The sequence below is a fragment of the Esox lucius genome, chromosome 11 (genome assembly GCF_011004845.1).
Source record: "Esox lucius isolate fEsoLuc1 chromosome 11, fEsoLuc1.pri, whole genome shotgun sequence".
NCBI lineage: Eukaryota > Metazoa > Chordata > Actinopteri > Esociformes > Esocidae > Esox > Esox lucius.
In genome coordinates, this window is record NC_047579.1 from 29,434,302 (window position 1) to 29,447,435 (window position 13,134).

General features: G+C 41.5%; 1 protein-coding gene across 3 annotated transcripts in view; it reads right to left on the bottom strand.

Annotated features, from left to right (window-relative positions):
- Nucleotides 1-13,134, bottom strand: part of LOC105013096 (potassium channel subfamily T member 2) — a 73,866-nt gene that overhangs the window by 40,326 nt on the left and 20,406 nt on the right. For all 3 annotated transcript variants that reach the window (XM_020050607.2, XM_020050606.2, XM_020050605.2), the window contains exons 2-6: nt 8,910-8,989; nt 3,894-3,996; nt 3,019-3,075; nt 1,507-1,555; nt 1,140-1,199 (exon numbers count right to left, since the gene is read on the bottom strand). In XM_020050607.2, coding sequence (XP_019906166.1) covers nt 1,140-1,199; nt 1,507-1,555; nt 3,019-3,075; nt 3,894-3,996; nt 8,910-8,989 — 349 coding nt within the window. The remainder of the gene's footprint in view (nt 1-1,139; nt 1,200-1,506; nt 1,556-3,018; nt 3,076-3,893; nt 3,997-8,909; nt 8,990-13,134) is intronic.

The following is a 13,134-nucleotide window of genomic DNA, read 5'->3' on the forward strand; positions in this document are numbered from 1 at the left end:
GATCCTTCTTCTATGCAGCCATGACATTGTAATTGATGCAGTATGTGGTCTGGCATTGTCATGTTGGAAAATGCAAGGTCTTCCCTGAAAGAGACAATGTCTGGATGGGAGCATATGTTGTTCTAGGACTTGGATATAACTGTCAGCATTGATGGTGCCTTTCCAGATGTGTAGGCTGCCCATGCCACACGCACTCATGCAACCCCATACCATCAGAGATGCAGACTTCTGAACTGAGCGCTGATAACAACTTGGGTTGTCCTTGTTCTCTTTAGTCCGGATGACATGGCGTCCCAGTTTTCCAAAATGAACTTCAGATTTGTTTTTGTCTGACCACAGAACACTTTTCCACTTTGCCACAGTCCATTTTAAATGATCCTTGGCCCAGAGAAAACGCCTGCGCTTCTGGATCCTGTTTAGATACGGCTTCTTTTTTGACCTATAGAGTTTTAGCCGGCAACGGCGAATGGCACGGTGGATTGTGTTCACCGACAATGTTTTCTGGAAGTATTCCTGAGCCCATGTTGTGATTTCCATTACAGTTTCATTCCTGTATGTGATGCAGTGCCGTCTGAGGGCCCGAAGATCACGGGCATCCAGTATGGTTTTCCGGCTTTGACCCTTACGCACAGAGACTGTTCCAGATTCTCTGAATCTTTGGATGATATTATGCACTGTAGATGATGATAACTTCAAACTCTTTGCAATTTTTCTCTGAGAAACTCCTTTCTGATATTGCTCCACTATTCTTCGCCGCAGCATTGGGGGAATTGGTGACCCTCTGCCCATCTTGACTTCTGAGAGACACTGCCACTCTTAGAGGCTCTTTTTATACCCAATCATGTGGTCAACTGACATAATAAGTTGCAAATTGGTCCTCCAGGTGTTCCTTATCTGTACATTTAACTTTTCCAACCTCTTATTGCTACCTGTCCCAACTTTTTTGGAATGTGTAGCTCTCATGAAATCCAAAATGAGCCAATATTTGGCAAAATGTCTCACTTTCAACATTCGATATGTTATATATATTCTATTGTGAATTAAATAAAAGGGGCACCAAATGAACCGTTAACATCCAACAGTGTCTGTGAGATGACAAAGAGAGGTGTTGATTTAGACTCTGGGGTTGTACTACTCACCTTGTAGCTAAGGTACACCAGCAACATCGTCTCGAAAAAGCTGATGAATGCCACAAGCACCTGGAGAGAGATGAAGGGAGAGCGAGAAAGAAAGATTGGAGTATTAACTAGAATAAAGAGAGAGTGAGAGAGAAAGATTGGAGTATTAACAGAAATAGAGAGAGAGAAAGACAGAGAGTGTAAGAGAGAGACGGTGGAGTGGGTGGATTCAGTGGGTTGTTTGATTGAACTCCAGCTGTAAGAAGTTACAGTGAAGCAATAAGCCAGTGTGTGTGTGTGTGTGTGTGTGTGTGTGTGTGTGTGTGTGTGTGTGTGTTTGTGTGCGCGCGTGTAATATTGGTAATATGAGGGTTCAAAAATATCTGACCTGCAGAGACCACAAGGGCAGAGGTCTGTTCACCCAGATGATTAGGGACCTGCAAGACAAAGGAGTGGAAAAAAGAGAGAAAGAGTGAGAGGAAAAGATGAAGGAGATGACGGGGCAGAATATTGAAGACCCCTTACTGTGACAACAACACAGATGCATTCAAATATGATCCATTCATTGACATAACAACTCCTGCAATTCTGGTTTTCAAGCGACTGGTTCGGAACTACAGCCACTATTAGACATGTTTTGTGAAAGTAGATCCCCCTCGAAATATTTGCAGATTACATAAATGCAAATGTACAGCTTTGTTGCCAGAAAAGGGTTCTATCCAGAGGCCGCTCGGGGCTTATTATCTGAGTCTGAGCGCTTACTGCCTTCTGAGTCGGCTGCCTGGAGAGTGTGTTAGTGTGTGTGTGTGTGTCCTCTGAGTGTGTTGCCTGAAGCAGCAGCCACCCAATGTCATTATTGAGCACACTCTGTCATGCTCCTTATTCATTTGGAGCCAGAGCTTACACAGTGTCACCAGCTGGCAATCAAATCAATGTCCCTGAGCAGCAGGCGGGCCGGAAGCGTCCGTCACTTCTGGGCCCGACCCAGCCAGCCCAGTTGGCCCGTCTGCCCATGGGCTCACCCTCCCTGCCTTGGTTCCTAGTTGGTGCCTCTGACTCTCAGTCCAAACTACTGGACAGTTTACTACGAGGTACACTTCAGAAAAGTGCAAGCTATTTATTTTACCCAAGACTACTGACTCAAATATGTTCGGTGTGCTCATCCAGGCTCTTGTCTAGTGCTTACGCTCACAACAGCCAGAAGACATTTCCAATTTAAGTATTTTGATAGGTTTACATGCATCTGTTGCTGAATTGGTTATATTGCACTATATTATGCTGGCATGCAATCCATACAAACAACATTGAGCCAAACTAACATGCTTCTGAAATGCTATAAATGAAGCAAAAAGGCAATAGGAGGTTGTGGTTTATGGCCTATATATTATAGCTAAGGGCTGGTTTTAGGTACGACGCATCGCAGCTACGTGCTGGATACAGTCCTCAGCCATGGTATATTGGCAATATAGCACAGACCCATGAGATTCCTTATTGCTAATATAAACCGGTTACCCGTTGTATATGATCACATACACCACAAACCACTAGGGTGCTTTATTGTGTAATTGGAGCATTACAGAAGCATGTTAGTCTGTCACAATGTTTTTTATAAGGATGAAACATTGTTTGCAATTACAGCAGTATTTGAAATACCCAAGCTGTCTGCCAATCAGCAAATGCCTCGTGTGTAGACCAGTCCTTAGCTATGGTCTATTAGCAATACACCATGTGTTCTCTGGCTTTATTCCAACCTCTACAACATATATATTTCTTTCAATATAATTGGTTGACTGTTTTACAAGGACTCATTTCATTAGTCCTTTGTGACCCTCTGCACTAGACTAGGCCAGTCCTGAATCCATTAGTGATGGATGAGACAGAGACAGAGCTGTATACTTACCAGTCAAACTGGGTTCTGCTAGGGTGGACCGATGCGTTCTGTTTAGGACAGTCCAGACTGCAGAGGGAGACATGCACAGACAGAAGAGTTAATCCACGAATCTCAAACCAAACCCTGTCCATTACACACTTGGAGCGCCATCCATGGTCACGCGTCGATGACGAAACTCTGAGGGTTACATCCAGGCAGTGGCTAGGGGTTTGATAAACTCTTGATTTGAATGATGAAATGAATGGTCCACTGTTACTTAGTAAAACAAGGATGAAATTCTAAATCACACATCCCTCCTATCTTTGAAGAAGAAATGAACATCGTCGACAACTGAACAATTCATTTGGGACAAACCTTTTGGCTTGCGTCGCGTCTCCAAATGTAAACAAACGCACGTCATTTCGTCGGACACGCCCATCCCTTCTTTCGGGGTGATATTGTGCAAGCTCAAAAAGAACCCAGTGACCGATGGGATGTCACTTGGCTAGCTACTTGATAGCGTGTACCTGCCAACGGAGGGCAGCGGGCGGAGTGGAGGACAGAGGGATTCCTTTGGGATTTACAGGACGTCTAGGCAGTCAGAGAGTCATGTCCTGTGCTCCTCAACTCCACCCTCCACACCCCTCTACACATGTAAGCTCCAGCACTACGGCCCCAGGGTTGTCAGTATTGCCCAGCCCTTCCCTACAGCTGTGCCTGGAAATGTTCCAGCCACTGGCCAAGGAAGGTTACTGGACCCTGACCTTTACATCCCCACCCATCCATCTCTTGCCTTTACCTATCACCCTTTCTCCATGGCAAGCGTTGATGCCCTTCTTAACCAACACTCTCTACTCCACTATTCGACCTCCTCTCATCATTTCTAAAGTCCCCTTCTTCCTCACCAGTCCCGTCTGTCCTCCTGTGGGTCATCCAGTAGGACTCTGACAATGTAGAGAAGACAGCTGAGGACCTTCAGAGAGAAGTTGAACAGCCTCACCCTCAGACCTGCAGCACAGAAATCAAGAACAGCAAGTCAACGGCAGAATCAATTCATCAGTTAAAGTAACTGCCCAAGGTTTCCAGACTGAAAATGAAATATTAGTCAGAATAAAAATGAGAAAATGTGTTTTCCTTCCAAAGAACTGAAATGTAATATGTAAAAAAGCAATTCTCTGTGTAGGAATGGTATGACCGTTTCCCAACAACAGAATGGTCCTAAAACATCAATGTGAGTAGGCTGCTGATAGGCCAGCTCATCCATTCATAGAGTGCTGATTGGCCAGTTTTCAAAGTAAGATTTTTACTGGGCAGTTACTTTAAACTAAATAGATCAATCAATAGAGAACACAAATAGGTCATACTGAACATTTAGACATACAGAACATTCAGGGCTCTATTTGAAAAAACCTAATGAATGGCGGTAGGGCTTTGGGTTCATATGTCAGATTTCCTTTTATATATAATAAGAACTCTGTCAACAGAACTCAGTGCTTATTATCAGATTTACTAGGTTACAAAATCTGACTTTTTTTGTGAATTCTTTGATATTTTAACATGTTAGAGAAACAATAGAGAAGATAGTGTATATGAAGAACAATATTTGGGGTAAAATGTCTTGGTAAAAATAATGATATAATATAACAGAAGGAATTAAGAATTTAAATAAAAAAAAATACTCACTGCAGCACATTTGTACAGATCCATTTGCTATGTCCCTCCAGCTGAGGAACTACACTTCCTCCCCAGTTAGTTTACACACGTTTTTGGAGGGCGCTAGATAGTTAATTGGCACAGTTGGTCACCTCGGTCTTCCATCTGTGTTCCGTGTACAAACACATTAGCTTGTATATGAACTGGTCTAAAATATATTTGAAACCAGACTTGAAACGTCTTTGGTAATATTACAAGGGTGTTATTTGAAAAAAGTAGTTGGATGGCTTACTCAAACAAGCAAAATTAAGAACAGTATTTAGTTACATTTACTCAGGGGTCAGTTTATTAGGTACACCACCTGAGTTTAAGAAAAACGGATCCCGGGTGTGGCTTGCTGCACAAATCTGACACACAGCCATCGCTGATCGCTACCTTTAGTTACGAATGAACATAAGAACGGCCATGAGGGATTGATCTGGGCTTTTCACACAAGAGTGTCTATGTTTTTTTTGAAAATGGTGTGGCTAATAAAAACTGTCATTTAGTGGAGTTCCTGAGTACCAAAAGAGCTAATTAGAGGGAGAGGCTAACAGCTGAGCCACAAATAGGCATAAACGGCACAGTGGCACAAACGGCACAACTCCTCTGTTCTTGTCATGAATTGGGTATCACGGCAGGAACCCACACTGTGTTCCACTCCTATCTGCCAAAAAACTAAAGAAGCAGATCCACTGGGGACACCATCACCAACACTGCACAATTCCTGTCGTCACGCTGATGGCAGTCCACCATCCGGCCTGGTGTCAATGGTACAGGCTGAAAGCGGTGCGTGGAACGTTTTGCTACATTAGGTAACTTGATACCAACTGATCAACACTTGAACAAAATGCATTTGTAAATTGTTGGTAACCAGGTGCTTAAGGTTCCAGAAACTTGAGTAGCCTGCGCAGTCCCCAGACTGTTGGATGAGATCACACTTGAGTCACAGTTCAAACTGCGTAACGCCAATCGCGAAAGCATAGACCGACATCCAGAATTGCTGCTCCAAAGTATTCAGTATGTTCAGTATGTTCTTGATGCAGATCATTGACAAGATCCTCCCATGTAATTCTGGGCTGATTCCTCACTGTTCTTATGATTTGGGGGGCTGTGGTTGGTGGGTGTCCCTTTGGTTGATGCCTGGCACTGTGGGTGGATTGATTTCCTGCCTGTTGGGCCCTGTCCGGGGCCTCCCCCGGGTAGGGCCACAGTGTCACCGGACCCCCCCGTCTCAGTTCCAAGGTGTTACGCTGCTATATTATTGTGCTGGGGGATATCAGGAATGCACTACTAACTTTTCTCAGTCTCCTCCAGTTTTACATTTTAGGAGGAGATGAGGTCCTGGTCCACACCTGCGGATTACCTGGTTTGGGGGGCCCGTTGCTTTCCCTGTCCTTGTCCACCTGGTTATACTTTTGACCTAGTCTAAAATCATATAGACTCTGGATTTAGCCCAGAGAAATGTATACATTATTCCAATTGGACTCTTAATATCTCACCCGGCACAGCCAGAAGAGGACTGGTCACCCCTCTGAGCCTGGGTACTCTCTAGGTTTCTTCCTAAAATTCGGCCTTCTTAGGGAGTTTTTCCTAGCCACTGAAATCCAACACTACTGTTGTTTGCTCCTTGGGGTTTAAGGCTGGGTGTCTCTGTAAAGCACTTTGTGACAACTGCTGTTGTAAAAAGGGCTTTATAAATACATTTGATTGATTGATTGATCATTGCAACTCCATGAGGTGAGAATTTGCGTGGAGCCCCAGAACAAGGGAGATTGACAGTTCTTTTGTGTTTCTTCCATTTGGGAATAATCGCACCAACTGTTGTCGACTTCTCACCAAGCTGCTTGGCGATGGTCTTGTAGCCCATACCAGCCTTGTGTAGGTCTACAATCTTGTCCCTGACATCCTTGGACAGCACTTTGGTCTTGGCCATGGTGGAGAGTTTGGAATCTGATTGATTTATTGCTTCTGTGGACAGGTGTCTTTTATACAGGTAACAAGCTGAGATTAGGAGCACTCCCTTTAAGAGTGTACTCCTAATCTCAGCTCATTACCTGTATAAAAGACACCTGGGAGACAGAAATCTTTCTGACTAAGAGGGGATCAAATACTTATTTCACTCATTAAAATGCAAAATGTGCGTTTTTCTTGATTTTTTTGTTGTCTCTCACTGTTCAAATAAAACTACCATTAAAAATATAGACTGATGATTTCTTTGTCAGTGGGCAAACGTACATAATCAGCAGGGGATCAACAAAAACAAATCCCTCACTGTAAACATTGTTGCAGACCAGGTACACCGCCTTCATGCCAATGGTATTCCCCGATGGCAGTGGCCATGCCACACTGCACACATTCAGGAATGGTTTGAGGAAAATGATGAAGAGTTCAAGGTGTTGTCCTGGCCTCCAAATTCCCCAGATCACAATTTGATTCAGCATCTGTGGGATGTGCTGGACCAAGAAGTCCATAAGGCATCTCCACCTCACAACGTACAGGACTTGAAGGATCTACTGCTAATGTCTTGGTGCCAGATACCACAGGACACCTTCAGGGGCCTTGTAGAGTCCATGCCTCGGAGGGTCTGCGCTGGTTTGGCGACACACAGAGGACCAACAGGCAGGTGGTTCTAATGTTTTGGCTCATCAGTGCAATTGTTAGTAAACTAGAAACTGAGTGTATTTTAATTCTGAATCAGGAAAAAGCATTAAAAAAAAAAAAAATCTCGGCACACTGTTAAATTAACACATACTACTGAACAGTTATATAAAGAAAAAATGTCCAGATAGATAAATGAATAATTGAACCATTTGTTATATTGAACCAATGTCAGTTGAATTAGTTGAATTCCATTATAGTTATTTGACTCTTTGAACTCGACACACTGTTGCTCTAGAGAGAAAATCTATTTTAATGTGCCGGCAAATACTTCAGGGATATACAGTATTTAATCCTGAATGCTGATTGGCAGATAGCTGTGGTCTGTGAAACCATATATCACGGCTATGACAACACATCACTCCTTTATGCTGTAATTATGTTGCTAAATGAATAAATAATATATTTATATACAGCTCTGAATTTTTTTTTTAGACCACTACACCTTTATCTTTCCTTTCCAAAAAAGTCAAAAAGGAAGGTTTTGAGTGAGGAACACTCTTTTAGACTTAGACTTAGAAGATTTGTTTTGGTTAATATTTTTTATTAAAACTTAGATTCCTCAGAAATGTTGATGGTAAGATGAAGCTGGCATTTTTTTTTGTTGCTTATCTTCACCCAGAGGAATGGTTCTCAAATCTCACATGGGGACCCCCAGTCGTTCCATACATTACATGTGTTCCAGAGCTAGCACACCTGATTCAACTCTCAACTAATTATTATGCCCTTGACTAGTGTGGAACCCCCTATTATCTGCAACAGTGGTTTTGAAATACAGCCTAGTAAATGTTTCAGTGTTATCAACTGATCAAGTTGTCAATGTTTTGTGATTATTGGTGACATTAACATTTTAGAGGAGAGATAACATTACATGCTTGTCTGGATCTGTCTGGATGTGAACAAAGTTGGTGATTAAATTGGGTGAAATACTGTGTTGAAGTTAGAAAACAAAATACAATTCTGAAACATTTATAAAAGTATTATGAATAAATTATGGTTAATTGGCACTGCAGTTATGGGCACAACCTTTACATCTTTTTAGAAACATCTTTCATAATTCATTTTATGTAAAAAAGAATAATACCACTGAAACAGTAAATTAGTAATATTTTTTAAATAACCAAATTAACCTAAACAATTTCTCTGGACTACTAATGCATGGCCATCATAGAAATAATCCCCTATGCCAAGCTGCTAACCCAGCATTGATCAAACGGAGGGTACAAGAGACAACGCTTGGATTTTAACAATAATGAACAAAAATGTGGGGGGGGGGATAATTGTTTTTTTAAGACAAGATCCACAGCACAAAAAGCACATTTTGTTTTTATATGACAAATATGCCAATTATCGTGCGTTAAAAAAAAATACAGCCCACAGACATAAAGGACAAAATCTAGAGCGAGGAAAGAATATGTCACACACAGCAAAAATCTATCACAGAGCCAGAACACTGATTAGACAGAGCACTAAAGCAATAAGAAAACCCAAACAGAAATGAAAATGGAATGACAGCCAACCAATTACACAACGAGTAGAAACTCCTTTTCCGAACAGAGACAACTCACTGGATCTTTGGTTTTTGATGAAGAACAGCTTGAGACGTTCCTTGAAAGTATTTTCATTCACATAGAATTCTACCTGCACCCTGAGAAAGGGAGGGGTGGGGGATGGGGGATGGAGAAAGAAAGGGAGGGAGAGAAAAGGGGCACAATGAAAACGAAGATGGTAAAGGTAGAATTAAAAAGTAGAGAGAGGAAGTGGTGGAGTTTGAGAGACAGTAAATATAAGCAGATAAGAGCAGAAAATGAAGAGAGAGATTTAGAAAGATAAAGAGGTGAGAATGGTTATAAGTTAGGAAATACATAACAGTGCAGTTATACTAAAGACTAATGGCTTTTGCAGGAAATGATGTCGCTGCATGTCTTCCCCAACGCAGACAGCATGCTATAGTGGGAGCAGACACACGGCGGCAGTCAGCCTCATTATCCAAGCTAATTGGAATATAGAACAACAAATGACTTCCCTCTGATGTCCTGCTGAACACCAGAGTGCGTAATTATTGCCATCTCCTCCCTAACCCCATCAGCCCTCCGTCAGACACCCCTCCACATAGACCTAGACATTACACTCCTGGCCATTGCCTAGAACACACACCTCGGTGACAAAAGACGTGAGAAAAAAACACAGAACAATCATAAGAGTAGTAGGTGCACACCACTGATGAACACAGGTACTTTCGTGTGAGTGTACTCCACGCGCCATGTCCTCCAGGGGTCTCATTTCCTGCACGACCCCCTACTGAGAGTCTGACCACTTTTTTAGTCCCATCATACGACAGGGAGTGACGTGGCGGGGAAACAGAGGCCCTAGAAACATGCAGGTGGTTGCTCTGCCGCATGAACCCAGATAACACTGACAGAACACAATGTAACTCAACACTGACAGAACACAATGTAACTCAACACTGACAGAACACAATGTAACTCAACACTGACAGAACACAATGTAACTCAACACTGACAGAACACAATGTAATTCAACACTGACAGAACACAATGTAACTCAACACTGACAGAACACAATGTTATTCAACACTGACAGAACACAATGTAACTCAACACTGACAGAACACAATGTAATTCAACACTGACAGAACACAATGTAATTCAACACTGACAGAACACAATGTAATTCAACACTGACAGAACACAATGTAACTCAACACTGACAGAACACAATGTAACTCAACACTGACAAAACACAATGTAACTCAACACTGACAGAACAGAATGTAATTCAACACCGACAGAACACAATGTAATTCAACACCGACAGAACACAATGTAACTCAACACAGACAAAACACAATGTAACTCAACACTGACAGAACACAAAGTAATTCAACACTGACAGAACACAATGTAACTCAACACTGACAGAACACAATGTAACTCAACACTGACAGAACCCAATGTAACTCAACACTGACAGAACCCAATGTAATTCAACACTGACAGAACACAATGTAACTCAACACTGACAGAACACAATGTAACTCAACACTGACAGAACACAATGTAATTCAACACTGACAGAACACAATGTAACTCAACACTGACAGAACACAATGTAACTCAACACTGACAGACCACAATGTAATTCAACACTGACAGAACACAATGTAACTCAACACTGACAGAACACAATATAATTCAACACTGACAGAACACAATGTAACTCAACACTGACAAAACACAATGTAATTCAACAGTGACAAAACACAATGTAACTCAACACTGACAGACTGACAAAACACAATGTAATTCAAAACTGACAGACTGACAAAACACTATATAACTCCGCACTGACAGAACCCAATGTAATTCAACACTGACACAAACACACACACACACACAAAGATACACTTACACAATCACACACACACACACACACACAGATACATGTACACAGTCACACATACATATACAGACACAAACAGTGACACAAAAACAACCAAATACTCCTAGCAGCACCCTGGGAAACGTTGCTCTTGGTTGCTATGGTGATGATGCAGCATCTCTCTTTTTCTCTCTCTTGTGCACTCTAACACACACACACACTATCTCTCTCTCGCACTCTCACTCACACACACACACTTAAACACACACACACATTTCTGTCATTGCAAACATAGTTGAAGGCTCCTTTCACAGAAAGCATGTTGTATCTACAGTTTCAAACAAACCTTTATATACATGACATGCAGCACTAATTTGCAGCCAGATGCAAAGTGAATGCAACATTCTTCCGGTTAAATGGAAGAAAGGCTAACAAGATTGATTACTCGCGCAATCTAGAAACAGTCATTACCTGGAAGCACCCATGTACAACTAAAGCAATACGCTCTACTATTATCAGCTGGTCTTAAAGTGCACCTAATTGCCTTCTATAATAGTGTATGTAAATACATATGGTACTGGGATCATAATAGCATAAGAATACGGCTGATCGGGGAATAGCACATGCTGTACTTAGAATGATTGACTGAGTCTCATTATTACCAGCATTAGCAATAGCTAGCTATGGTAGTCACAGTACATTAAGCAGGCTGCAGGTTTAGATGGTATGCCACTGTGGCAGTTCACTTTAAACTGGCCCATATCGATAAGTTAGGAGTGATAAGTCCATTAACCACCTTTTAATGGATATGACTATAAAACACAATATGTACTTGACAATCTGTAACCCTAACTTTCTGTACAGCATCAGCTTTAGAATTAAACTGCAGAGCACTGTTCTTTCTGGCATCTGCTTTTGTTTTCCACACATGACTAAACCCTATCAAGTGCACCATGGCAATCTTTTACCAGATTATCCATATGCCCTGCATTCCAACTTCCTTCCTCTTCTCACTATTGTTATGTCCTTCCTCTACAAAATTTCAGCCATGATCCATGCATGTATTTTTATCTCTATTTATGAGTCTCCAATGTCCCACAAACTCTGAGAGCAGCCATGGCAACTTTCCACAGCAACAAGCAATTTATTTGAGAAACATCTATGAACATGACATGCTTCTAAGAAAGAGCTTTTAAACATCAAAAAGCCACAAAATAGGATACTTTAAGTGGAAATATAGCCCCATAAACGAGCAGTGAGCTGTGGGTTAGATTATTGTACTGATTTGTTACCTAAAATGGATGGAAACGAGGCAGGCACATTAAAAAGTCATAAAGAGCATTATTTCAAAGAAGCACAAACACACAGTAACGCAGCCCCCTCTTACCAACTCTGCAAATTGACCCTGAAAGGTTTCACTTTTCACAAACAGCTTCATGCTTTATGACGCAACAGTAGATCATTAGTTAGCAGATACATTGGTTTATAATATGCATAGTAGAAATAATTATGTATCACTAACTAGGAAATGTGTCAGATACATTTTCTTTCTATTTTAAAGACAAACTATTTCCAAACTTTCTATTTTAAAGACAAACTATTTTGTGCTCAGAAGCACTGGTTCTTAACACACTCTGTTCTGGTTCTTATCAGATTGCTTGGTCGACCAGGATGTCTACACCAGAATCCTAATACGCCGGAAGGAACGCACACTCTGGCCTTCTAATTTAATTGAGCTCAGAGGTAGAGCACAGTGAAGCAAGTCAACCATATTCAATTACTAACCCCCCCAAACAAATTGGATCACCCTTCATGGGTCTTCTAGGCTAATTCGAGGACAAACCGTTAAATGCTGTACTATATGTTCAGGCGCAATTTAACAAATATGTCCTGAATGAAATAAATGCAAGGTGATATAAACTACAGCTCATCCCTGAATGTCATAGAAAGTTACAACCAACAAACCTTTCACTGAATGAAGTCAGACTTCATTATTAGTTCAGTATAAAGGGTGTGCATAATGTGTCCCAACTGCTTCAGTCTATAGTATAGCTCTTGATGCATATACTGTAAATTAATGTATAGGATGTACTCTCGCTCCATCTAATATTCTGACCACCTACTGTGTTAACGGACAAACATGTATGTGTAGCCCTCTAGCGTCTACAAGGAGAAAAGCAGAAACAATGTATTTATGACACTGGATAGCCTTAGCAGCTACCAAGATAACTCACCAACTTGGAATTCTAGCTAAAGTTAAACAACATGCAGTTCGGAATTACGATTTGTTTATCCTAACCTGCCTGGGGTATAGCTATAGACAAACATATAAGCACTTTGTGTATACATGTCATAAGCTATTGGCGTTGGACGGAGATATTATGGTCATAC